We start from the raw sequence: 27,574 nt of genomic DNA, 5'->3' as shown, positions 1-27,574 counted from the left end.
CTGGGCAAAAAGTAACGATAGTGAAGATTAAGATAATTACATTATAGCCAATCTTACCCGTTTTCACAGAATGCAAGAATTAGGTCCCCCGTTTCCAGACTAATTAGAGAATTTTTACGTTTAGTCAAACGAACTATTTTCAATTTGATCAATTTTCTGGAACGTTTACAATCGTTCTATGATGGAACCAATTCAAATTCGAATATTGTTCGAATTAAATTCGAACAAATTCGAATATTGTTCGAATTTAATTCAAACAAATTCGAACATAAAATTCGAAATAGAAAACCACTTTCAATATCTTTCAGCCCCATATCTCCCACACCCTTATAGCTATCGAGATGCAACCACCATAGTTAGTGCACGAATGGAGACTTAGGTAGCCCTAAGTCTCCATTCGTGCACTAACTATGGTGGTTGCGATACACCACATACAAACAGCATTCATGTGCGATGTGTAGTTTTTGCAGAAAAGTGAAATATAGGGACACACACGTCCATTTATATATATATATATAGATTGCGCTTATAGAGGTTTATATTTGAGAAAGAAAAATTTATGATTAATAAATGTACTGTAGTATGTGCTTGCTTTAAAATATTTTCATTCTTTGTTCATGGTGACTGATGAATACAATCTTAAAAATTGCATATTTATTGCAGAAAGACTGAAGGAGAAAGTGGAATTCATCATTTGCATGTTCAGTGTATTTTATTTGTTTTGAAGGAGAAGAACTTGATAAAGATGAGATGCTTTGATCATTGTATTTTGTTGTTGAAGGCTGTTCAACACTAGACTATGGTGATGGCTGTGGCACTTTCTTGAAATATGATGATAAAAAAGTATTATTTTATGGACAGACACTTTCTTTCCTTAAGTATTTCTTTATAGCATTCTTTCCATTTGACACTTTTATTTATTACTTCATTCAAAATTTGTATCAATTTACTGGAAACCTGCCAATCCCTTTTTGATTAAACTAACTTATTTTTCTAATTATTTTATTGGCACTTCTTTGATGCAACTGGGCCTTCATCAGGAGCAGACTCTATTTCATAAAGCAAGTTATCTTTGCTCTTCAACTATAAGCAAATGTTCACGAGAAGCAAGTAATTGTGCAATATTGTTAGTCAGTTCCAATTTCCCTAGCTGTCTGCACAATGTTTACATTGATAAAAATCTGAAAGCATTACTGTTAAGAAACCACCTTAAGAATGGAATAAGCATACAAAATTTTAAAACGAATATAATTGAATAGCATTACATTAGCAAAGTGTCATAAAGACTGTAGTGTAGTTACATCAGATATCTTTTTGTTCACAAACCATCTTCAAACTTTTAAATATATTATTGAGAGATTTGTAAGTAGATGCTTACATACATATATACATATGTGAGATTTAATCAAAAAATCTCCTGTAGCAGATTTATGCCACTGCCAATGCATTTTTACTTCTGATAGAATTCCTTATAGACATGTATTGAAATTGTTCTTATATCACCCTTTGACTTTTCTTTTTTTCAATGGTTTGAAAATGTCATTTTTTTAACAAACTTTTTATTTTGGGAACTGAAAGAAATCACATAGGACTAAGTCTGGTGAGCATGGTTGGTTCTTTGTAAAAAACTGTTGAACTAGAATGGAAATGTGAGATGGTGTATTGTAGTGATATGATGCTTGGATTCTTGATTTTGCATGACTTGCCCAAAAACAAGAATCCAAATGAAACAACAAAAACACTTCAACAAAAGTTAGTGTTTCTGTGCCATCTTTTTACATTTAAAACAACATTTCACATAGATTCATTCTCTTTAATCAGTTTTATCTTAAAAGTCACTGGAACAAAGAAAATCAAGTTAAAGAAACCACTATCAGTTTCAAAAGGAAATATGTTTTTTAATTCAAACTTAACAACAGTTAACTCATAACTGATGATCACATCGTACAATGTCACTAGTTTTTCCCTCCACTTAGTAACTAAAAAGCTGGCATAATCTCAGTATATATTGATCAAACCCAAGATTCATTCTATTTGCATGTATAAACAATTGAATACTTTATATTTAAATAAAATTTACAATTTAAAAATATTTTAAAACTTTTTAAATTGTTTATTGAATTTTCTATTGCCAATAACATTAAAGGTGGTGTCTGCCATCTTTAATATTATTGACAACAGAAATCAGTTTTCTATGTGTGAGATGAACAGATCAAACATAAATGTATAAGGTAGAAACTTGTATATTGTTTTCTCTTTCAAACCTTTTCGACATTACAAAATGTCTTCTTTAGGAAGAATATAAAAATATTAAACACAACAATTTCTATGACAGCGGTCAGAATCAAAGTGCCAAAAATGAGTTACTTAAATTTTTGGATTAAACATATGGTAGTAAGCTGGATAATTAATACAATCTTCAAACATTCTTTGTAAATAAAATCAATCCTCTGGAATCATTAGTGTTGATTTATTAATTGGTTTATGTTTTAAGAATAATAGTGCTTTCCAAATAAAGTTTATATTCAGATCTGTGATTGATTTTAATAACATTATTCCACATTATATGATTATATTATATCAGCACCATTTTTGCTAGTTCTGCATCTTTTGTATTTGAATGGAATTTGTATGGATTATTGATGTTCTGCTATGTGAAGTGCTATATTTTTTATTGTAGCCCTATATATTCCAAAATTTAAGTACAGTAATTTGTTTTTGGAATTTTTGGAACTTTAATTCTAACCATTATCATAGAAATTGTTTTAATTATTTTTGTATTTTTATTCTATTCTTTATTTGTAATTTTCAAATTGTAAATTTCAAATTAATGTTAATCTCTGTTCTAGCATGCACTTTGTATTATATAGAGCAGGGATGGCCAGCACGTAGACCGCGGTCGCCCGGTCGACTACGAAGGTTTTGAAAGTAGCCCTCGAAGCTAAAGTTGAACAATTTGCTTTTACTTAAATTAATGTTTAAAAATCTTAATTCAATAATTTATTCTTACAATAATAGACTGTCTGTGCAACATACCCATACTGTTTGTATTTATCCCGATGAACAATGCAAATGAATGTTAATGCATGCGCATATAAAAATCCTAAAATTGTTTGCCTATATTCATAGTCGCCCGCAGACTATATTTTACCAAAAAAGTAGCCCCTAAGGGATAAAAGTTTGGCCACACCTGCTATAGAGTGTCTCACATAAAATCAGCCCTATACAAATACAAATTAATGTAGGCAAGGGACACTCATTAGAAACTATTTTAACATTATTTAAACATATGGAAATTTACAATGACACTACTTTCAGTATTTCCTGTGCATCTGTCCACTTGTAAGCATGTTCAGGCTGAAACTTGCATAAAATATTGATGTTGATAACCTCAATGCTTCTGAGAATGCTTTTCTTCAGTTTGCATATAGTCCTAGGATTAGTCTCATACACTTTTCCTTTTTTAAATATCCCCCATAAAATTTACAACAGCAATGTTTCATCATCTCATTCGGGTGTATTTTAAGTGGGTTACTCTGTATTTAGAAAGTTGTCCTGAAGAATATATATTTTGTATTGTCAAAAATATTTGAAAAATAAATTTGAATTTATTCTGTTATCAATAAATTTAAGCTTTATAATAATTATTATAATCTTTTAAACATTCAAAAATTATTTATATATTTTTATTACATTTTAATTTTAGGTTGTTGTTCCTCGAGGTCCAATTCAAGCTAAAGGATTATTGCTAGCATGCATCAGAGATAGAAATCCCTGTATATTTTTTGAGCCAAAAATTTTATATAGACTTGCAGTTGAACAAGTTCCTGTAAAAGATTATACTTTACCTTTGTCTAAAGCTGAAATTTTAATTGAAGGTAATTTGAAAAAATTGTATATATTTTTTTTTTATTAGATATAAATTGTTTTCTTTAAATCATAAAAGCTTTTAATACTTAAAAGTAAGTTAAGTTTGAATAAAAATTCTTATTTAATAAAAAAAAATCAGTTAGATTATTTTGTGCTATTGTTTATTGTTTATTTACAATTACTCTGACAATCTTAGTAATCCTGTTCTATTATGCAATAATTTAAGTTTTTAGAAGAAAAAATTTGGTATAAAACATAATGTAATGTTTAATATTATTTGCAATTTTCTCTAAGACTAGAAAACATGAAGACAAATTGGAAATGAACATTATTAGAGAAAACTGGTATTTGTAAAATTTTTATTAATTATTTATATAATTTGAATACAGAATAATTTTTTAGGAATTTTTGATTTGTTTAGTTTGAAAGACTTTGGTTTGTTATTTTGGATGAAATAACTTCAGTCTTTTGATATCTAATAGTCTTCTCTAAATATATCTCTGAATGACTAGAATACCAAAATTTTTTAAATATTATTCAATGTATAAAGTGTAAATATTAATATTTGATGTTTTTTCTAATAATATAATTTTCATTATAAAACATATTATAATTTTTGGGCTGCAATTTTCAAATTGCAGGTCTATAAATTCCCACTAGCATTCATCTGCCTGTCATTCCTTAATTTCAAGAACAGAGTTAGATAGATGAAAGTTGGGACCAGATATGGAAAGCTTAGGGGCACGAGGCCCTGATTAATTGTATATGAACTTCCAGTCTGGACTGGAAGTCATATGATTTTCAATTCAAAAATTTTCCTAGAATGAAGTTAGATAGATGACCAGCATGATTCTTTATTAATAGGAAAGTATGATGTACAGAGGCAAGACAGTACTAAAATCTAGAGCATATATTTTACATTAAATTAATTTAAAATATGATTAAAAATTGCAGCTTGGCATTGTGACAATGTCACAATAAATAATTACTCATTAACAAAATAAAATTTCTGTAATATATTTAAAAAAAAATTTTAACAACATTACATTTATACATTTGTAGCCAAAAGTCCTGCATTTTAGTAATCTGAAAATCAAATGTTTTTGAGTCAGCTCAACTTAAACAATATTATATTTTATGTATAGCTATATATAATAAATTGTTGAAAAGATAATTTGTTGCTGAGTTTATATATTTTTACAGAAATAATTACCAATTATAGAAATGGAGTTATAAGTCAAAATGCAATTTTGCAGAAACACAAGTGCTGTTCTCAAAATCTCTTTTGGTTTGCTATTCCATTACATCTTTCTCTGCTTTTAATTTTAAAAATGATACAGTTTAGTCAGTTGATTTACTTTCTGGTACATAGCTGCCTATGTAATATCTACTTCTTTGGCACTGTCTAAAGCCAAAATATCATTCCTTTCAGTTTAAATCAGGTAAAAGGTTATTTTGCCTGAACTTGGTTTCAACACTTGTGAAATTGCTGTCAAATGTGTCTATAACCATTGCACTGTCTTGTGTATCTGTTAAAAGATTTGTTAAAACTGGATTTCTGGAAGATCAAAAGAGAGAAGATCAACCAAGGCTATCTACTAGACATGATGGTCAAATGACAGATTTAAGAAAAGGACTCACAAGATGAAGTATATATATTGATGTGTCTGCATGTACAGTTTCATAAACTGCAGAAAAAAAGGTTTGATTGGATAGAAAGCTACAAGAAAATATCACTTGGATGAACAACAATGTCTCTGAAAACTTGCTTGGGCAAAGGCATGCAAGAACTGAAATATTGATAAATAAAAAATATTAATTTTCAGTGATGAAACAAGTGTAAATATTTCTGTTCATAAAGGGAATAATTATGTATGTTGCCAGATGAAAGTTATAAAATAGGTTATACCCAACCATTGATCAATCATTCACTTACAATGATACTGTGGTTCGGTTTTTCAACTACTGGTGTTGGCTGTCTGAAAATTGTTGATGACAAAGTGAATGGAGCCAAATATGTAGACATTCTGTGAGATGTAGATTCTCAGAATTTTATTTTTCAGTGTGATAATGCTTCCTGCCATTGGTCAAAGTTGGTGACAGATTGGGTAGCATAAAAGAAAATAAAAAAAACTCAGTATGTTGTAAAGTTGTCATACTAACCTTATTGAAAATCTTTAGATGAATTTAAACAAAAAGATGTGTCATTAAAACCAAATACCAAAAGAGCATTGACTGAGGTTATAATTATCATATCATATCATGCCAACACAATGGAACAATTGCAAAAGATAATTAAAAGCATGCCAAAGAAATGCACTTTGGTGTGAAAAATTTGTGATTATCCAATTAAAGATTAAAATTATGCTTATCTATTGGTAAGTCATTCCAACTTTTTAATTCATTGGGTTTCAGTTTTTTCACTACACTTTAATTTCATCTGTAAAATAATGCCTATAAAAAATGTGATTTTCTTTAACCTAATGTTCATACATTTTGCTTTTAATGATCAGCTGAGTCCAATAACTGCAGTTCCATGTATAATAGTTCAGACCTGCCAAAAAAACATTTAAATAAACATTATTTTACCTTTTCAACAATATACTGTATTATATATACACACAGTACTTGAAATATAATATTGTTTAAATAGGATTGAAATAAAAAATTTGATTTTCAGATTACTGGTGCAGAACTTTTGGCCACTATATAATGCAATCATTTTGAAATGCAAATAATGAATGAAGTGACAAGCAACTAAGTAAGCAAACCACTAACAATCTACAGTGGAACCTTGCTTAACGAGCATAATTTGTTCCAGAATCATACTTGTAATGAGAAACACTTGTTAAGCGAAACAATTTTTCCCATAGAAATTAATGTAAAATACGATAATGCGTTCCACACCGAAAAAAATACTCAAATATTTTATTTATAACATTTATTCAAAGAAAATTGTACAATGTGCATTGTTAAGGAATGTGAATCATCTTCATCTTTTCTTCTAGTACGGAATGAACCAACTTGGAATGAGAATTTGATCTGTAGAAAACAAAAAAAATTATAGATAATATGTTTGATAAACACTTCAAATGATATGCCAAATTCTTGGGCTATGTAAAGGCTATAATTAAATATTAGAAATTAATTAATTTGACTAGAGGTAGGCAGTTATGCTTCTATCTTGTATTAAATTTAATAATTATAGATAGTTAATTTTTAATTCAGACCTTTCTAAATTTGGAATTGGTCATTAAATTTAATACAAGATGACAGCATAACTGCCTACCTCTAGTCAAATTAATTAATTTCTAACATTTAATTATAGTCTTTACATAGTCCAAGAATTTGGCATATCATTTAGCATGTTTATTATATAACAGGCTATGGTTGTTGATGTTTAAAAGTAATATGTGTGAATGCAAGTTTGGAAAAATATGTGATCACAAGCAACACTAAGATGCTAGTGGAACAAGACCTAAACACAGACTGATGGAGCATGTGCACAATTCGGGACTTCCTCTCTCCTCATCATTTGTTATGTGAAACATTGCTCATTAAGCAAAGCAATTTTTTACAATTTGTTTTGCTCATTATGCGAGGTGATTAAGTGAGATTCCACTATATTTTATATGAAGTGGATTATGTTACACTATTCTGGAAAAAAAGAATGTATTTATGCACTGTGTCAAACATTTTCACTGATTTTTTTTTAGTTTAGTTTTAATAGTGCTGAATCTGAATCTGGGAACAGAATTGGCCTAACTTTTCAGAGAAATGAGGTTTTTGAAGGAAAACATTTTCTGTTCAAAATATCATATTTATTGGCTATACACATTGCTAATTGGCTAATTAGATACAAATAAATTTATGTTAATTACCCTTTTTTTTTCATAATTCTATACATTTAAAAACTGAAACACTTAATGACATGTTTTCTTCTTTTCATATTCTTCTGAAGTCTCTTGCTCTAGAGTCCAGCAGTAATCTGTTAATATGTTCTTGTTTTATCTTCCACTATACCACTTTTCCATTTGAGATGTCTGATGGAACTTTTTTCCATGATCATCAGAAACATCTCCTAGGTTGGTAGGAAAAAATCTAAATGGACATGCAGGAAATGCATCTTGAGTGACATATATACCTAGTATTTGGCAGGACATTACCAACTTCTCCATAATTTCCTCATAGTCTGTCCTCTTACATTCCCAAAACATTCTTGTTCACATTTCACATTTATGAAGGCATCCCACACTGTTCTTTCTGCTGGGTTTAAGTTTTTTCTTGAAACCAGGATCCTTCAAAAACTGTCATACTTGGGAACCAATAAAAATTCCCTCTTTTACTTTTGCATCACTCAGATGAGAAAACTTTTGCTTCAGGTAAGCAAAGCCTTCTCCTTCTCTGTCTGTATCTTTCATTAAGTTTTTCATCAAACAGAACTGGATATGAAGAGGCGGTAAGAGGAGTTTAGTTTTCTCCATCAGAGCAGGAAAAGCAATATTCTTTTGACCTTGTACTTTCGCTATGTGATTGGACCATTTTTTTTTTTTACCAAGTAGTGACTGATTCTTGTTTGACTGTCCCATTCACATAAAAACAACAGAATTGGTGTATCCTTCTTGAAGACCTGTCAGCATATTATATAGTTTCCTGATTTTATATTTTATTTAAACAACAGTAACAGAAAGTTTGTCTAAAAGAAGCATTTTTCTACAAAATAGTGGTATTTAAAAAAAATATCTGTGGGTAACACATGGTTTTGAACTTCATATTCAGCACACTAAAAAACCAACTACTTGACACCTAAATGTGAATTCCAGCATATAAAGAACAAAGAATGTTTAATGTTCAAATGTTTTTGGTCGTCTTTTAGAGACCCTCATCAGGAATGAATGCACAAAAAACACAAAAAACAGTTCTATCCTTTGATAATTTCAAACTTTTGAACTTTGCTGCATTCAAATTTTTAAACATTAAACATTCTTTGTTTTTTATATGCTGGAATTTGCATTTAGGTGTCAAATAGTTGGTTTATTATATAGTTCCAGTTTAAGAGTGCCAGTTTTTATGTTTGAGCATACTAAAATACATAAAAAGATTATATTTTGATTATTGATCATATTTTCTTTCATAGGAGAATTTTTGATGCAGAACAGTTTTATTGGTTTGCTTAAAATTTGTCACTTGCCATCTGGATTCACTCAAATATTACTAATTTTTCTTTTAATTAAAAAATTAACTATCAGAAAAACATTTTTAAAAATAAATAACTGTTAATCAGATATTAACATTTAATCTTAAGAATCAGACAAATCTAATTTATTTTGTTAATTTATTTATTTGGTATAATATATTATTATTAAAAATTGCTTACAAATATTAAATTAAGCATTTTTTTTTATAGGAACTGATGTGACTTTAGTTGGTTGGGGAACTCAAATTCATGTTCTACGAGAAGTTGCTCAAATTGCACAAGATAAACTAAATGTTTCATGTGAAGTAATTGATCTTGTTACAATTTTACCATGGGACAAAGAAACAGTTGCTGAAGTGAGTAATTTAGCTCTTAAATATTTAATAATTTTCAAATAATATTTTATTTGAAATGTCAATTTAAGCAAACATTATCATGCTGTAAAAAGACTAGTTTTTAAGTTATTTAAATATAAAAATGTACAGTAGTTAACACAAAGACGTAGAACAAAGCTGAAGTTGATATATTTTTTTTATAATAAAAACTGCAGTAGAAGGAATATTATTATAATGAATAACTCAATCTTTTAATATCCAGAACAAACCATTTGCCAAACTAATGTTTTTGAGATAGTTTATAGTCTTCATCAGGTTTAAACATAAATCCAACAAAGTAGCATTGGTATTCAAAAATGTGTAAGTATGGTGTGTTTGATGTGTAAGTATGGTGTGTTTGAATTAATTTAAATAAGAGAATGCATATAATATAATATAATAGACAAATTTAATAAAAAGTAGTCTGTGTTATCTTAAGTACAGTATTAAATTTCTTAATAAAACCATTTAGTGGTTCTATTAAGAAATATAAATTTACAAAAGAGAAAGTAAATTTCTATGCATTTGAAGCTAGAACTACTTAAAATGACTAACTTGTAAGACAAAACCTTTCACACTTTGTTTCTAGCATTTTTATCACTAAGTACAAACTTTTTGAACCTGATTCAAAAAGAAGGCCATTCAAAACAGCCGAAAACGTTTGTACTTAGTGATTAAACTGCTAGAAACAAAGTGTGAAAAGTTTTATCTAACAAGTTAGAGAAAGTAAATTATGAACAATCAGAGAAATATTTAAAACTAATATTGGTATATTGTAATTTAAATATCTATCTATGTTTTTTTTAGTTAAAGAATTAAAACAAGAAAAAATAGCACACTATATTAATGATCAGTATGAATCAGAAGAAATTTGCAACATTAACTTATTAAATGAATTACTTGTTAAACTGATTACATAAAACTAATATGCATTAGATGAACTTTCATATACATCAGGAATAGGCAACCTTTCTATAATAAAAGGTCAAATGATATTGTTTTGATATGAGATTAGGCCAAAATCATTAAAATTATCAAATTTGATGATTTGTATCTACATTTGTAAAGAAGGTGCAAATGCCATGGATAACTGATTTTCAAATTTATTACTTACAGCCTTATGATTTCTATTTGCTTACTTATTGTAAATTGCTTATGATACACTCCATGACTTTTTTAAAACCTGCATACTACCAAGTATATGGGTTTCAGAAAAAATCACAGAGGGCCATAAGGTTGTCAGTACATTATATTTTAATATTAAAATTATACACAAAATAACGAGAACCAAAAGCTAATAGCTAACTTACTTTGTGTAATTTGAAATTCTATAATTCTTATTTTTTTGCATGTTTTTGAGTAATGTTTACATGTACTATTTGAGTAAGAATTTAATTGGTTTAATTGTTTAATAAAACTTAGTTTCTTTTAAGGAAACCACACACCAATCTGAATTGTTATTTTGTTTCAGAGAATGCATTTTGGGCACTTTTTTGCCCCTCTTCAATTCTTTTTTTACAAATTCTTTCTAATTTTTGTATTACATTAAATGTAATACTTGTTTGAAATATTTGATTTTGAAAGGAAAAATAGCATTCTAATTATTTTATAGTAAAATTACTACTTACTTTTATGGTAAAATTTTTAAAATAATAATCCTGTTGTAAGAGAAATAAAAAATTTGTTTATGCATTGCATACATAGATAGTTTACACAAGCTTTGTTTATAAAAATAAACAAAGCTTGTATAACCTTGTTTTATCTAATTAGCATCTTAAAGTCAGAAAATTATGTTTGTCTGTATAGGTGAACTTTGGCTATATAGAGAAAGTTTTGATTATAAATAATATATATATAATATAATACAATAAACCAGTAATATCTATTTTAATGGTAAACAAGTAAATGGCAAAACCGTATTTGGGACAAGACTATGTCTCAGAGACTCACTACTAAGTGGAATCACTTTGACACTCAAGGCGGGTCTCATTCTCATTCTCCAGTCTTCTTTGGTATCACTGCTTTTGGGCGCAGTTGTTCAAACTTCGCCAGCCATGATCACGAGGTCATCCACGATGCATTTTCGATGAAATTAACTTATCCAATTTTGAAATTTCTCTCCGTTGCATGTCAGCCTAGGTTGAATTTTTGTTGATGTGTAACGAAAATTTCCTGTTTTTGAAAAAATAATCGTGGCTATTGTATCGTCTGAAATTATTTTTTTATTTTGCACAAACAATATACAGTTTAATGCAATTATAATGTCATCAGATGTAATGACAACCCTAATATAACATCAATTTTTATTGGTTCCACAATTTTACTATACTGGATAATGTTAAAAAAAACCACTTGTAACAACATAAAACCGTTTTAATGTCATATTTGAAGCACTCCCAAATTTAGAAAATTAGATTACAAATTTTATTTAACATAGAAGAAACTATGTGTTCAGTCCTAAGGTCAGAGTTCACTTCTCAGAATGACTGTGGGTGGTACTCTTCCCCACCTGACTTCGGTGGGGTGAGGTGCCTGTTTTGCCTGTTTGTAGAAGAGGGTCGCCATTTTGTATTTTATTTTGACTTGGTTTTTGGTCCCCTGACTACCTACAAGTCTGGATTTTTTATGTGCAAATGATTTGGGCACCTAATACTCTGTGCCAAATATCAACTCTTGACATGTACTACTCCTTCATACCTCTATGCTGATAACATAAAATAGCAGTATGATTTTATAAACAAGACATATATATATATACTGGCTGGTCCATTTATAATGTTACTGACAAATATCTCATAAAATATTCATCCAATTAAAAAATTGTTCAAAATAAGTTATAATTTTTGAGAGGCCTTTTCAATTTCATAAAAATTAAGTTACTCCTGTGATTCCTTATTGGAGGCAGAGAGCAATTTTAAAATTTCAAAATGTTCTACGAGAAGTTGCTCAAATTGCACAAGATAAACTAAATGTTTCATGTGAAGTAATTTATCTTGTTACAATTTTACCATGGGACAAAGAAACAGTTGCTGAAGTGAGTAATTTAGCTCTTAAATATTTAATAATTTTCAAATAATATTTTATTTGAAATGTCAATTTAAGCAAACATTATCATGCTGTAAAAAGACTAGTTTTTAAGTTATTTAAATATAAAAATGTACAGTAGTTAACACAAAGACGTAGAACAAAGCTGAAGTTGATATATTTTTTTTATAATAAAAACTGCAGTAGAAGGAATATTATTATAATGAATAACTCAATCTTTTAATATCCAGAACAAACCATTTGCCAAACTAATGTTTTTGAGATAGTTTATAGTCTTCATCAGGTTTAAACATAAATCCAACAAAGTAGCATTGGTATTCAAAAATGTGTAAGTATGGTATGTTTGATGTGTAAGTATGGTGTGTTTGAATTAATTTAAATAAGAGAATGCATATAATATAATATAATAGACAAATTTAATAAAAAGTAGTCTGTGTTATCTTAAGTACAGTATTAAATTTCTTAATAAAACCATTTAGTGGTTCTATTAAGAAATATAAATTTACAAAAGAGAAAGTAAATTTCTATGCATTTGAAGCTAGAACTACTTAAAATGACTAACTTGTAAGACAAAACCTTTCACACTTTGTTTCTAGCATTTTTATCACTAAGTACAAACTTTTTGAACCTGATTCAAAAAGAAGGCCATTCAAAACAGCCGAAAACGTTTGTACTTAGTGATTAAACTGCTAGAAACAAAGTGTGAAAAGTTTTATCTAACAAGTTAGAGAAAGTAAATTATGAACAATCAGAGAAATATTTAAAACTAATATTGGTATATTGTAATTTAAATATCTATCTATGTTTTTTTTAGTTAAAGAATTAAAACAAGAAAAAATAGCACACTATATTAATGATCAGTATGAATCAGAAGAAATTTGCAACATTAACTTATTAAATGAATTACTTGTTAAACTGATTACATAAAACTAATATGCATTAGATGAACTTTCATATACATCAGGAATAGGCAACCTTTCTATAATAAAAGGTCAAATGATATTGTTTTGATATGAGATTAGGCCAAAATCATTAAAATTATCAAATTTGATGATTTGTATCTACATTTGTAAAGAAGGTGCAAATGCCATGGATAACTGATTTTCAAATTTATTACTTACAGCCTTATGATTTCTATTTGCTTACTTATTGTAAATTGCTTATGATACACTCCATGACTTTTTTAAAACCTGCATACTACCAAGTATATGGGTTTCAGAAAAAATCACAGAGGGCCATAAGGTTGTCAGTACATTATATTTTAATATTAAAATTATACACAAAATAACGAGAACCAAAAGCTAATAGCTAACTTACTTTGTGTAATTTGAAATTCTATAATTCTTATTTTTTTGCATGTTTTTGAGTAATGTTTACATGTACTATTTGAGTAAGAATTTAATTGGTTTAATTGTTTAATAAAACTTAGTTTCTTTTAAGGAAACCACACACCAATCTGAATTGTTATTTTGTTTCAGAGAATGCATTTTGGGCACTTTTTTGCCCCTCTTCAATTCTTTTTTTACAAATTCTTTCTAATTTTTGTATTACATTAAATGTAATACTTGTTTGAAATATTTGATTTTGAAAGGAAAAATAGCATTCTAATTATTTTATAGTAAAATTACTACTTACTTTTATGGTAAAATTTTTAAAATAATAATCCTGTTGTAAGAGAAATAAAAAATTTGTTTATGCATTGCATACATAGATAGTTTACACAAGCTTTGNCCCAACAGGAGCTCTGTACTTCAGATATACTAATAATATATTCTAATAATACTAATATATTATAAAAATAGCAGACATTGTCATTGGCAACGGCAAAAGAGTGGAAACATCATTCACACTTGTTCGCAGAAAGTCCGTTGTTCGCTTCACGTAACTGCCGAACGGAAAGTCCGTTGTTCGCAGCCAGTCCGTTATTCGAGGCGTACAGTACGTTATACGAGGCACCACTGTATATTATCCGTACTGCATGACAAAGAAGGACGAAATATTACAATTGATAATCTTTTTTACATCTGTGACTCTAGCAAGACACGAAAGGCTCTAAATATTACTCGTGTTGACACAATGAAACAAAACAAGAGAAGACCCTAAATAATTAAAACCAAGAAAATGAAGAAAATGCGGCTAGTTTCAGTTTACAAGTTATTTTACCCTTGTGTCATATATTCCAAAGAAAAACAGGTTAGTAGCCTACTCCTTTCATCTCTTCATCACGATGTAAAAATCTGCACAGAGTCCGGAAAGCCTGAAATCAATAATTACTACAACAGTACCAAAGATGCAGTCGATACAATTGATCAAATATGTACCCGATTCTCTGTTCAAATTGCTTATGATTCGGCGATGGCTTATGACAATATTTTATGAAATGATAAACATTGCTGACGTAAAATGCACTGGTAGTGTATTCTCACAATATGAGAAAAGAAAATTCAGAGGAACAAAATAAACAAAGAGGATTCTTGGTTGACAGCAAGCCATCTTGTGGCATCGAATACATACATAAGAATTCACGGGTTCGTAGAAACATTAAAACGGCAATTGAAATTTGTGGATTCATTACAGAACAAGAAATTTTTTCTTTAGTTTATTATGCTTGCAAGAATATATTTTATATTTATAATATGTCTGTTTCATATTTTAAATAAAATTTAAATTCTATGAATGTATGTCTCTTTAATCCGAATGACTATTAAGTTTGGTAGACTATCATTACAGCTTTCAGGTTAGACACTTCTTCTATTGTTTTCTCATATGCATTTCGGTCTTATTTAAATGCTAAGCCCCTCTTCAGTGTAATACTACAAGTTATTAAAAAACAACAATTAGTAACATGACAAAATTTCTCGCGTGTAGATCATATTTACTGACAAAACTATCATATCATCAAGTGTGACAATTTTAAGTATGATAGTTTTATGTCAGTAAATATGACCTACACGCAAGAAATCTTAAAATATATAATTAACTCATAAACTGTCAGAATACATTTATATTTATTAATTTTAAGCCTGCTTATTAGATTTTAAAATTTTTGCTTGCCACACATTGTCAGTAATCAATATGTAGCCTATTTATGGCAGGATTCTGAAAGTTCTTTACTTGTCAGAACCTGTAGTATCTTGAATAATTGGCTGATGCTGTCTTAATTAATTTTTAACCAGTAGCTTCAATAACTGCATTATGCCAGGTTGTGCAAATTGGGCAAAGATACAAACGAGTACGAAGTGTGCAAGTATGAAGTTTTTCTTCAGAAACCTGATTATTAAATACAAACGAACTGTCGAATTATCGGGCTATAAGCTTGATGCCGCTATTAAAGCAGCCGAGGTAGACAAATCAAGAATACTAGACGGCAAAAGAAGTACTGCAACACATCTCGAAAACGAACTAGAAATCTTCCAGGCTATGGGTGTAAAAACACATAACAGCTATCCTCTCTTTTAAATGCATTAAAAACGATTTCATCCACATCCAATGAATCGGAACGGGCATTCTAGCTAGCGGAACTTTTCATTACTAAAATAAGAACCAAATTGAGTAATCGGAGTATTGACCATCTTTCCTTTTTAAAATCTTATTATAAAAATTTACAATAATATTTTGTATTATGCTTTATTTAAAAAACGAAAATTACCTTTTAAGTTAGAAGTTTGATCTAAGTTCATTTTTTTTTTTAATTTTCAATTCAATTCAAAGGCATTTTTGTTGTAAGCAGCATCCAACAAATTTTAATAAATTTTTTCTATTTGTGAAAATTTCTACGTAATTGAAAGGTAATTTTTAATACATATTTTACACAGCATTATTAATATTATTATTTTGGAGGTTGCAAGATGTCTAAAATTACTTAAAAACGAAACATAATTATATCATTCGATTTCGAGATTTATTATTTATATCTTAAAAATAATTATTTATATCCCGGGATTTTTCCGGGGTATAATTAATTTTAAGATATAAATATATCACTTTATTTCGAAATCCCTGGACAAACGAAGAATCCGGATATGAGAAACCCTAGTTGCAAATATTATAAAGAAATGACATTTCATTAATAACAATATGCAAATCTATTACTATTTTGTTTTCATTTTCAACATAATAATCATTGCCTAATATTTCATTTTATTATAGTAAAAAAAATATATATATTATATTCAGCAGTTTTATGAAATATATATATTTTTTAATTATAACGGTAAAATATGTAGAATGGCGGTTTCTCAAAAATTTTCAAACTAAAGCGATCGTTTCGAGTAGAATCAATATAGTATGAAAGGAATGAACGTCAATTGAGTGAAAAAAGACCATAATATGAAACTAAATCCAGATAAAATTTCTTTATCATAAAATATGTGCAATTTTAGAGAAATATGACCATATAAAAGTGAATTTGTCGTGAGAAGAATTTGTGAAAGAAGGATTTAAGATAGCCTAATCTTTAACGCTGAAAGATTTTGAAAGATAGCATTTTTGATACTAAAGTTTTCAATTGCTATTCTTATTTATTTTATTTTTTTCTTTATCGAATTTCCGAACAAAATTTTGAAGATAATCTATTTTTGGAATATCTGTTCGACCATCATATATAATTACATGTGTAATTAATATAAGTATACGCATAGTATGTTTGTAACTTCCTATTTTTATTTATTTATTTTTTAATTCTTTCCGCCCTGTGGGCACTAAGAGGGCTTCCTTTTGCAAGTCCATTATGGATTCGGTCAGGCCAAGCCCACAGTGGGGCGGCCGGGTGGTGAGCGACGGGGACCGACATATCCAGTCAGATCACCCCTCGAAAAATTCTCGGGGATTATTCAATTCGTTCGGATTCGATTCCGGATTCCCCAGAGCGGTAGGTTACCACCTTTACCTCTCGGCCATCTGGCCAATTTCCTATTATATTGTATGCATTTAACCTTTGTTATCTTCCAGTGTGTTATTTCAGTAAATATTAGTAACAAATATCATCTTTTGGCATCATCGAAATAGACAAGTCATGACTTTTAATATCTTTTTTAATGTGAGATTATCCGAACTATAAAGTATATTTAAATTGGATTAATTTGATTCTCCAAATTTTAATCCTTTCTGTTATTTTTAAATTATGTTTTTTAATAAAAATTATTCATCAGGCATATAATATATAAAGCTTTTCAAACAGAAAAACAAAGACTAATAATTAGTTTATTATCTGTAGATTTAAATCTCTCATCGCTAAATATTTCCGAATTGAACGATTTATGTTCTGTTAATTTTTAGTGAAAGTTTTTTTGGATGAAATTATAATCTTTTACACTCTATTTTTTAAAACTCTTTTCCGCTCTGTGGGAATTAAGAGCCTTTTTTTTATACCATACCATTGTGCTTAGGCCAAATCAACAATGGAGGCTGCTGAATGATGAAGAACGGGGCTCAATATATTTTTGAGGCTGATCTCCCATGAAAAATTTTTAGGGAATTGCTCGCCCGGAATCTATCTCAGGTTCCTCCGAGGTTGATACGTCTTTAAATATTTAAGAAGTTTTGCATTAATTTAGTTGATGGTAAAACAAATTTCTAGTAATTCTGTTTAAATATGTTTTGACAATCCTTTTGTATCTTGTAATTATCAAACCGATGGTTTATTCCGTAATTAAACTTAACTAATATTATTATCATTATTAATCTTGCACATTTATTATTTGTATGAATGTATGATTATTTTCAAAAAAAGGAATATTATTTGCTCTGAAATTTAGCTTCAGTTATAAACTATGATGAAGAGACGATGCAATATCATTAGTTTTTGAAATGCAAGGATAAATAGTGATCTGTCTAAATAAATATCTTGAATATTGATTAAGCGTTTTCAAATGAATGTAAATTATGCTAAATAAATGAATTAAGTTATATTAAATAAAATATTTATATGATAAAAAATATATAATACAGAATATATAAAACATAATAGTTTATGTTAGATAGCAAATAAATTAGAGTTAATTTTATTTAGTTTTTGTTAATTATAACCAAAACGTTTTATTTCATTATTTTAAATGAGAATATTAATTCAAATTTACCAGAATAAAAATTAATTTAAAATTTTTTTATTGTATTTTTTCATAATAATAAAATAATTTTAGAAACAATTATTCATTTATTTAAAAATATATAATAATAATAATAATAATAAATATATAGTAAAATATACAGTAGTAGAAATTTATTAGTAGGTTGTCCCTTTTGTAAAGTGCAATTTGAATCAATACCACTCATCTATTTATGGAATGAATGACATCAAGTATCTTCGCTTTGCACAAAATTTAACTTTGTCTCAATCATCAATTTAGCTTTAGGATAAATTTCATCTTACTCTCAACAATTACTTGCAGTAACGTAACTAGAATGACGGTAGAGGACCTAATTACTCCTATAATACTGTAGTATCCTCTAGCGCTGTAGAGGAAGATTAAATTCTTATATGTATATACATGTGTACAAGTGCTTTTATCATATTCAAATCGTTTTGCTGTACTTATTTCATTTTTCTTCGTTTATTTATTTACTAATAGAACTCGGGTTCCTTTTGTAAATACCTCCCTTACTTCCCTCTTACGCCACTGATCACTTGACAATATTTCAATCAGTAATTTTAATTCAAATTACTATAATACATATTGATCTAAATTTTTTTCTGATCATACAATTGAAATATTATTTTTAATTTCTTATTGTTGTCATTTTTTTTCATTTTTTTTCCTTGTTTATTTCATCGTTTCAATTTATAATTTTATTTTAGATTTATGATTTAAACTATTTAATATTATTTATGCTTCGTCTTAATTTTGTATTAACTTTATTAATTTTCGTACGCTTTCTTTTATATAAATCTCTACATACTAATAGTTTTTAAAATTGTACTTTATTATTAATATGAAATTTGAGGAAAGAACATTTTGAAGTTTTATTATATTTAACTATTCTTATTATTATATTGCAAACCTTGATTTAACGTTATCATTTGTTCTTCTCTAAAATTGGTGTTAAATTGAGTATGGCACTAAATTGAAGAACTCGAAACAGTAAGAATTATATACAGCAGAGAAGTTTATACATAGTGGCGTACTGAAAATTTAATTTTGTGGGAGCTGAGTTGAATGGATAAAAACCTGTTAATACAAATTAGCCATTAATTCATAAATAATAGACACGACATAATATAAACAAAAAAAAATAAATTTTATTAAGGAAAAAATGTTGGAAAATTTACTAGTTTTTTCTCTTTTAATTTGGTGGGTGCAGGACCCCTTGGCCCCCATGGCTGCGCCACTGTCTATATACAAGTTTGATTTTAGAAATTTGAGGCATATGTTTAGTTGATAATAGGCCTAACATCGCTTGCAATTCAAAGTCATAGGTACTGTACAGGGTAGTACAGTGGAATCTCGTTTATCCGGCTCAAACGTGACTGGGTCCGCTGGATGAACGAAAATCCAGATAATCTGGAAAATTCGTTAACAACATAAACAACACGATTTATATACTTTTATTTTATATTTCTGATTTCTTCTTCATCCTAACAACCACTTTTTTTTTCTTTAAACGTCATTTTCATGGTGTTCACTTCACAAAAGATTGGATGTGACTGAAACTCAGTGAAACTTGTGTGTTGAGTGAATAATAAGATTACTACAAACGTTAAACTTTTATTAATTTAAGTAAACTCAAAAAACACTCCCACGAATGCATAACAATGAACATTATATGAAGACTCATAGAAAATAAGTTTATTCTTGCAAGCTGCAATGTTACACTCAAGGAAGAATATACAGTACTTAGTTCTTTGATTTTTTCGCGTTTATAGGTTTTCCATATAGCAGGGATTATATTTTATGATCCGGATTTATGAAATCTGGATAAATGGCGTTCCACTGTAATTCACATATCCTGAAGGGTTCTCCATTTTCTGTTTATGGAATGAATCCGTTCAAAAATATTCACTCGCGCTTTTAGAGAGTGACTATTTAGGATAGCGCTATATCGAAGTTTAATTTTTTTTTTTAAATATAGATTATCATATAAAATCCAAATTTGGAAAGGAAATTTATTTTAGATGAATTCAATTTTCGTAACGTACCGAGTGACATAGAATTGCCGTATGTTTCTTTATAAAATAATAAACATTATCATGTCTTTTCGTTGCTTATTTTGTAAGAGATACAACGAATTTCAAACTGTAATAGAATAAGCAAAATCGATAAAGTTACTTAAGGCAATTTGTGGATAAACAGTAAACAGACACGGGTCATTGAAAATGGTTGTAAAGTGAATTACATTTCCTAATTTTATTACGACGAAAAATATTTCATTTAGATTCTTTTTTAATATAAAAATGAGTTGNTTATATATTTTTCTAAATATCAATACTTGATTTTTTAGTTGAATATTTTGATTTGTAATTTAAATTTTTTTTAAAAGTTTTAATACATTTTTAACCTGAAAATATGAAATTCTAATGCACTGTACAGTACATTATCATATGCATTACTAATCCTTTTGTAAATAGAATATGTTTATTAAGAATATGTTAAATATTTGTTCAATAAATATTTTATAATTACAGTTATAATCAAAATATATAAAGCAACACTTTAATGATGATAATTATTTTTTATTTTTAGGAAGAATGTTTTCTTAATCTAGAAGCGCCCATACAAAGGGTTACTGGTTACGACACACCTTTTTCTCATGTATTTGAACCATTTTACATTCCAACAAAATGGAGATGCTTTGAAGCTATAAAAAAGATAATCAATTATTGATTTAATTTTTAATGTAAAATACAAAAATTATGATGTAAATAAAAGTGATCATAGATTAAAGATATATCTTCATAAAAAGTAATTTCAGAAAATTTAGTATTTCTAGTTTTCTGGTTTTATTCATTTGAATAATCATCTTACCATCATTAATTAATAATAAATATTAATTATACTTGTGAATTATAAAAGGGACTTAATTTTCTCTATAAGCTTCAGATATACAAATCATAACTATTCATCATGAAATAAGTGAATGGATGATCTGTTAATAATTAAATTATTAAAGTGTAAGCTATTTGACCATTAAAAGAAAGAAATCAGTTCAAAAAAGTTTATTTTCAGATGACACCCAAATCCTATAATCTTTCAATAACAGGTCAAATACTCTATTCTAATCATCCAGCTATATCTTTTTCTCAGTTTAATCTTGAAAATATGAACCATGTTTTATGATTATGTAAAGCTTGATTTCTTAAACAGATAATATATAAAGGATTTACTTTTAAAGAATTATGAATTTATTTGTTTATACTTAATTATTTATATGAATTGTAATTTTGAACATTATAGAATTACTGTAACAGATTTGGAAAATAATACTATTGTATATAAAAGTTTAAGAATTATTAATTTTTGTGGTAAGTACAGATTATATATTTAATGCCATTTTATATAATAATAAATTTTAATTTAAAATACTTTTCTTTTTTCTCTTAAAAAGCATAACTTTAGACATTATATTCATTAAGAAAAATTATTTATTTAATTTCTAACTAATAATTCAAAATTTAAAAGTTTTTCCAGCATAAATTGCTGGATTCAAACTAGGCTATATATTTATTTCTAGTTTTTGAAATTTCAAATTATGTCATGTTCTCTACTGTGTCATTTTTAGAAAAAAAAACAAGTAAGTACAAGATTTAAAAATTTGTTTATGAACTATTATGAGATGGAAACAGTTGTTTGCACTAGAATTCATAATGTATACAGAAATCTTTCACAGTACACAATAGAAATATGCAAGAGGATATATAATTGGGAGGGGAAACAAGTGCAGAACACCTGGCCCCAAAAAACGTGAACAAAAAGAAAGAAAGGGAAAAGAATGAAATTTTTAATGAAGTTAATTGGATAAATTAATTTCATTTTAAAATTCCACATGTGGACAGAAGCATGTTATTGGAGTACAGAGAGCACTAGACCCTACAGTTTGTTTAAGTAAGATTGCATATTCACAAAATCAGATCTGTGTATTATGGGACCCACATCTGGCAAAAACCTACTGGATGAGAGGGTTGTATGCTAGAAAGCACAGGAATCTTCTTTAGCCTCAAGACAGCAAAGATGCATTTTGAGGGTTTCGATATGACCACCTAAAGAAAGAAAGGCTACATCATATTTCTCATGGAATTTTTTCACTATATATTCTAATTATTAGATTAGGATTTGATTTTTCTCATGTTGTTTCAACTATTTTGCAAATATGTCAATATTCTGTCTAGTGATATATATATATATATATATGGTTTGATGGGAACCTTTGAAAGTGGAGTAGGCTAATTCTAGTTTTTCTTGTTTTGAAATATGAAAGGTATTTTACATTTCAACTGATTTTAAAATATTGTTAAATGCAAACACTTTTATTTTATTAATTTTGGCGTTTAGTATACACGATTCCAATAATTATAAATTATTCGAAATTTTAAACTTTAACGTTTGATCTTTTTCTGGACACTAAGCAGAAGCACTGGCTAAAAATTTAACTAATCTTTATTTGCATGTTGCACGATACTTGGCATATTTTAAATCATGTTAATTTAGTGAGGAAAGTGTGTAAGTGAGTTAATTTAGTGAGTAAAGTGTGTAAATATAGACATTTCCCAATAAATCTATTTTAAACTAAATCGCTAAAATTACACTATCGTTCGGAAGAGGAACTGAAAATGTTATTAAAGTGGCAACAATAACAACAGGAAATTTATATATCCAGGCGTTTTTGAAACTCAGCAAACCATTCGTCCTCAGAAGATAAATTTTTTTTTATAAATTACGTGATCGTATTCTAAATAAAAAGTAAGTTGAGGTTAAATTCAATTTTTTAAATATATTTTGGATACTTACCATTTATATCACCTTCAGTATAATTCTTCAAACGCATAGATGTTGATGATCCTGTGCTGGGTAATAAGACAAACGGTGCAAAAGCGGTTCGAATACATATGTAGATTTATACAATTGAATAAAGCAAACGTTGTCTTCCTGGATGAAATGAGTGTCTACCGACATAGATCGCGAAATTTACGAGATTTTCAGAATTTTACTCTTGCGCTACGGAAATATGACCGTATAAGCGCATAAAACTTAATACGGACTAAAAATTATTCGATGTGGACTGTTAGGAGTAAAAGTAAAAACGGTATGCTATATAGCTGGGTTAAGTGGCCCGTAGCTTCCCATTACTTCTCGTGTTTAAATTTTCATCTGTGTCAGTGCCATTGATTTCCTCTAGAGGGCCCAAGTCACACACGTAATATCAGTGCCGTAATTAGCCATTCCTGTGCCATGTGCAGGAATTTGCATTTAGGCCCCTTAATTAATTAGGTTTGGGAAACTAATAAAACAAATGCATGCATTTTGGACCCCTCTTCCAAGTGAGCCCTGTGTGGGTGCACCTGTTGCACCTGCCTAGTTACAGCACTGAGTAATATGGTGGCCCTCAGACATGCTGGGTAGATGATTTTAGAGAAGATTGGAAATCTGCGGGTATTTTAGCTCATCTTGGCATGCTTTTTCGAACATTACTTATTGAGAAAACGTAGACACAGTGCTATTGATAAATTTACTTCTGGAGTTTGTGTTTAAGCTTCGATAACTGAATATGTCTTAAACGCACCAATGTTTGTGGAACATGTTTTTTTTTGTGTTAACTGGATCTTTTTTAAACTTTTTTGCACTACTTTCTCATTAAAAGGCCCTCTTTTGCAAGCACATTATAGGTTCGGCCAGGCCCATAATGGGGGGCTGGGTGGTGAGGGACGGAGCCCAACATATCCGAACGGACCACCGCTCCGAAAAATTCCTGGGAATTTATCGATCCGTCCAGATTCGAACCCGGGTCCCAGAGCGGTAGGCTGCCACCTTCACCGCTCGGTCATCCGGCCGTCGGGTTAACCCCACTTTTGTTCCTCTGCCGCAGTACAAATGGAAAGTCCTTCAACAAGAAATTGGTCTAGCACATCAGAAATACAGTGACACATCCAAACACAGTAATTTGGATGAGGATTTCGCTGTCAAATGGTTGAAGAGGAACAAACAAATTTCAATTTTCAAATGAAAAACAGGCCAATGTAAGCTTTAAAGGAAGCTTTAATACAATGTAAGCAAGCTTAATTTAAAGTTGCTTTATTTATTTTACTAGGATGAACGTGGTCGTTTTGATAAAAATTGTGCATTTACTTTTGGTTTTTCTACTTATGGAATCATTTAACATAGCATTTCATATATATCCAGTTAACCCCACCGGATGTTCCAGTTAACTCACATCTTGGGATTAACTGGGCCAATTGATATGTAAACAATATTTTTTACATTTTATGTATATACAAACAAAACTGTTTTTTCCTCCTCCCTCTCTCTGTCTCTCATTTACTATACATAGGCCAGTAGGCCTGTAACATGGAATAAAGAAACATTGAAAAAATTATACTCAGTTAACCCCGCTCTCCTCTACTGTAAAAAAGCCGTGAGTACAATTCTCACTTGAACCAGGAATTTCTGAATTAACTATGTTCGAATCTCAAACAGAAAAATACGCAGTAGGCGACACTCGTTTTAGATAATGTTCTTTTTTTACAAGACGGTATAATCTCGGGGACTTCGTCTAAAGTTTTTGCTACCTCCAATTTCTAGATACCTATTCCAATGGGGGTTTAGTTGGGGGAAAGTGCTGTTACATGCTGGAAACTGTCGCAACTAGGTGGAACATATTATATGGATTATTTGCCCATAGGTGATTTACAGATAACCGACACTGACTAATCACTTTTTCGACTACAAGAAAACGTTTATTGTGAAGATCTTGGAAAAGGCCGAATTCTAAAATTGTGTTTTATATAACAATAACAAAATAAATACTGTTTTCACTGCATGCTGTATTCTTCCTTTTGCATATATGGTGGTGCCTCGTATAACCTACTTAATCCATTCCAGGAGCACGTCCGTTAAATGAAAAGTTCGTTATATGAAACGCATTTTCTCATAGAAATACATGTTAAAACTTATAATTCGTTCCGCAGCATAAAATAACCGTACTGTACCATAAAAAAAATGAAAATGGAGCAGTCACCAATTATGCCGGGTAGTCAGATGTTGTGAAGAGGAGGTGGAGGAACACTTTCTTCACACATTCATACAGATACAGACTTTTTACACATTGCAGCAGGTCTCTTTTTATTGTTTTTTAATCGGAGTCAGATTCAAGAGAGGCTACCGGAGCTTGCAGGATCAACTCTTCTTGTTCCATCCTTTGTTTTTTGGCAGCTGGCTTCTTGAAAAACATGTCCAAGGTGGTCTGTTTCTCTCTCTTCTTCAACACCTGTCAGAAATGACGGGCAAGGGTGTCATTGTAGAGTTCATTGATCCTGTTGGCCTCAGCTGTGTTTGGATAATGAGTGTTGATAAACTATTGAACCTCTCCCCATTTGACAAGGAAGATTTTGTCAACTTTCACTCCTTCTGATGATTTCTTGCTTTGTTTCAATTGAAATCACCTTTCTGTTTTTTAGGAGCCATGATTTGCACAGCACTTGAATAAATGTAAATACCCTGCACTGAGGTGATGTACGTAATAAACAAGGGAGCAAACCGAACCCAACAGGAGCTCTGTACTTCAGATATACTAATAATATATTCTAATAATACTAATATATTATAAAAATAGCAGACATTGTCATTGGCAACGGCAAAAGAGTGGAAACATCATTCACACTTGTTCGCAGAAAGTCCGTTGTTCGCTTCACGTAACTGCCGAACGGAAAGTCCGTTGTTCGCAGCCAGTCCGTTATTCGAGGCGTACAGTACGTTATACGAGGCACCACTGTATATTATCCGTACTGCATGACAAAGAAGGACGAAATATTACAATTGATAATCTTTTTTACATCTGTGACTCTAGCAAGACACGAAAGGCTCTAAATATTACTCGTGTTGACACAATGAAACAAAACAAGAGAAGACCCTAAATAATTAAAACCAAGAAAATGAAGAAAATGCGGCTAGTTTCAGTTTACAAGTTATTTTACCCTTGTGTCATATATTCCAAAGAAAAACAGGTTAGTAGCCTACTCCTTTCATCTCTTCATCACGATGTAAAAATCTGCACAGAGTCCGGAAAGCCTGAAATCAATAATTACTACAACAGTACCAAAGATGCAGTCGATACAATTGATCAAATATGTACCCGATTCTCTGTTCAAATTGCTTATGATTCGGCGATGGCTTATGACAATATTTTATGAAATGATAAACATTGCTGACGTAAAATGCACTAGTAGTGTATTCTCACAATATGAGAAAAGAAAATTCAGAGGAACAAAATAAACAAAGAGGATTCTTGGTTGACAGCAAGCCATCTTGTGGCATCGAATACATACATAAGAATTCACGGGTTCGTAGAAACATTAAAACGGCAATTGAAATTTGTGGATTCATTACAGAACAAGAAATTTTTTCTTTAGTTTATTATGCTTGCAAGAATATATTTTATATTTATAATATGTCTGTTTCATATTTTAAATAAAATTTAAATTCTATGAATGTATGTCTCTTTAATCCGAATGACTATTAAGTTTGGTAGACTATCATTACAGCTTTCAGGTTAGACACTTCTTCTATTGTTTTCTCATATGCATTTCGGTCTTATTTAAATGCTAAGCCCCTCTTCAGTGTAATACTACAAGTTATTAAAAAACAACAATTAGTAACATGACAAAATTTCTCGCGTGTAGATCATATTTACTGACAAAACTATCATATCATCAAGTGTGACAATTTTAAGTATGATAGTTTTATGTCAGTAAATATGACCTACACGCAAGAAATCTTAAAATATATAATTAACTCATAAACTGTCAGAATACATTTATATTTATTAATTTTAAGCCTGCTTATTAGATTTTAAAATTTTTGCTTGCCACACATTGTCAGTAATCAATATGTAGCCTATTTATGGCAGGATTCTGAAAGTTCTTTACTTGTCAGAACCTGTAGTA

General features: G+C 29.3%; 2 protein-coding genes across 2 annotated transcripts in view; both read left to right on the top strand.

Annotated features, from left to right (window-relative positions):
- The window catches only part of LOC111628196 (2-oxoisovalerate dehydrogenase subunit beta, mitochondrial-like), a 27,938-nt gene extending 18,103 nt beyond the window's left edge, over positions 1 to 9,835 (top strand). Inside the window, exons 6-7 of the mRNA XM_023371936.1 lie at positions 3,707 to 3,878; positions 9,278 to 9,835. Coding sequence (XP_023227704.1) covers positions 3,707 to 3,878; positions 9,278 to 9,465 — 360 coding nt within the window. The 3' untranslated portion in view covers positions 9,466 to 9,835. The remainder of the gene's footprint in view (positions 1 to 3,706; positions 3,879 to 9,277) is intronic.
- LOC111628192 (2-oxoisovalerate dehydrogenase subunit beta, mitochondrial-like) lies at positions 9,769 to 21,961 on the top strand. The gene is made up of 3 exons (XM_023371933.1): positions 9,769 to 9,784; positions 12,318 to 12,475; positions 21,165 to 21,961. Exons 1-3 carry the CDS (start codon positions 9,769 to 9,771, stop codon positions 21,303 to 21,305), a joined length of 315 nt encoding a protein of 104 aa, XP_023227701.1. The 3' UTR covers positions 21,306 to 21,961.
- The last annotated feature ends 5,613 nt before the right edge of the window (positions 21,962 to 27,574 follow it).

Source organism: Centruroides sculpturatus, unplaced genomic scaffold, assembly GCF_000671375.1.
Source record: "Centruroides sculpturatus isolate CEXI.00-Female unplaced genomic scaffold, Cexi_2.0 scaffold606, whole genome shotgun sequence".
NCBI lineage: Eukaryota > Metazoa > Arthropoda > Arachnida > Scorpiones > Buthidae > Centruroides > Centruroides sculpturatus.
Note: the sequence above shows the minus strand (reverse complement) of the source record. Positions and strands in the feature narration are given on the sequence as shown.

Excerpts from the sequence above, each read along its gene's own strand:
- LOC111628192 (XM_023371933.1), top strand. Across the intron at positions 12,476-21,164 it reads ACAAAGAAACAGTTGCTGAA|GAAGAATGTTTTCTTAATCT; the intron begins GTGAGTAATTTA and ends TTTTATTTTTAG.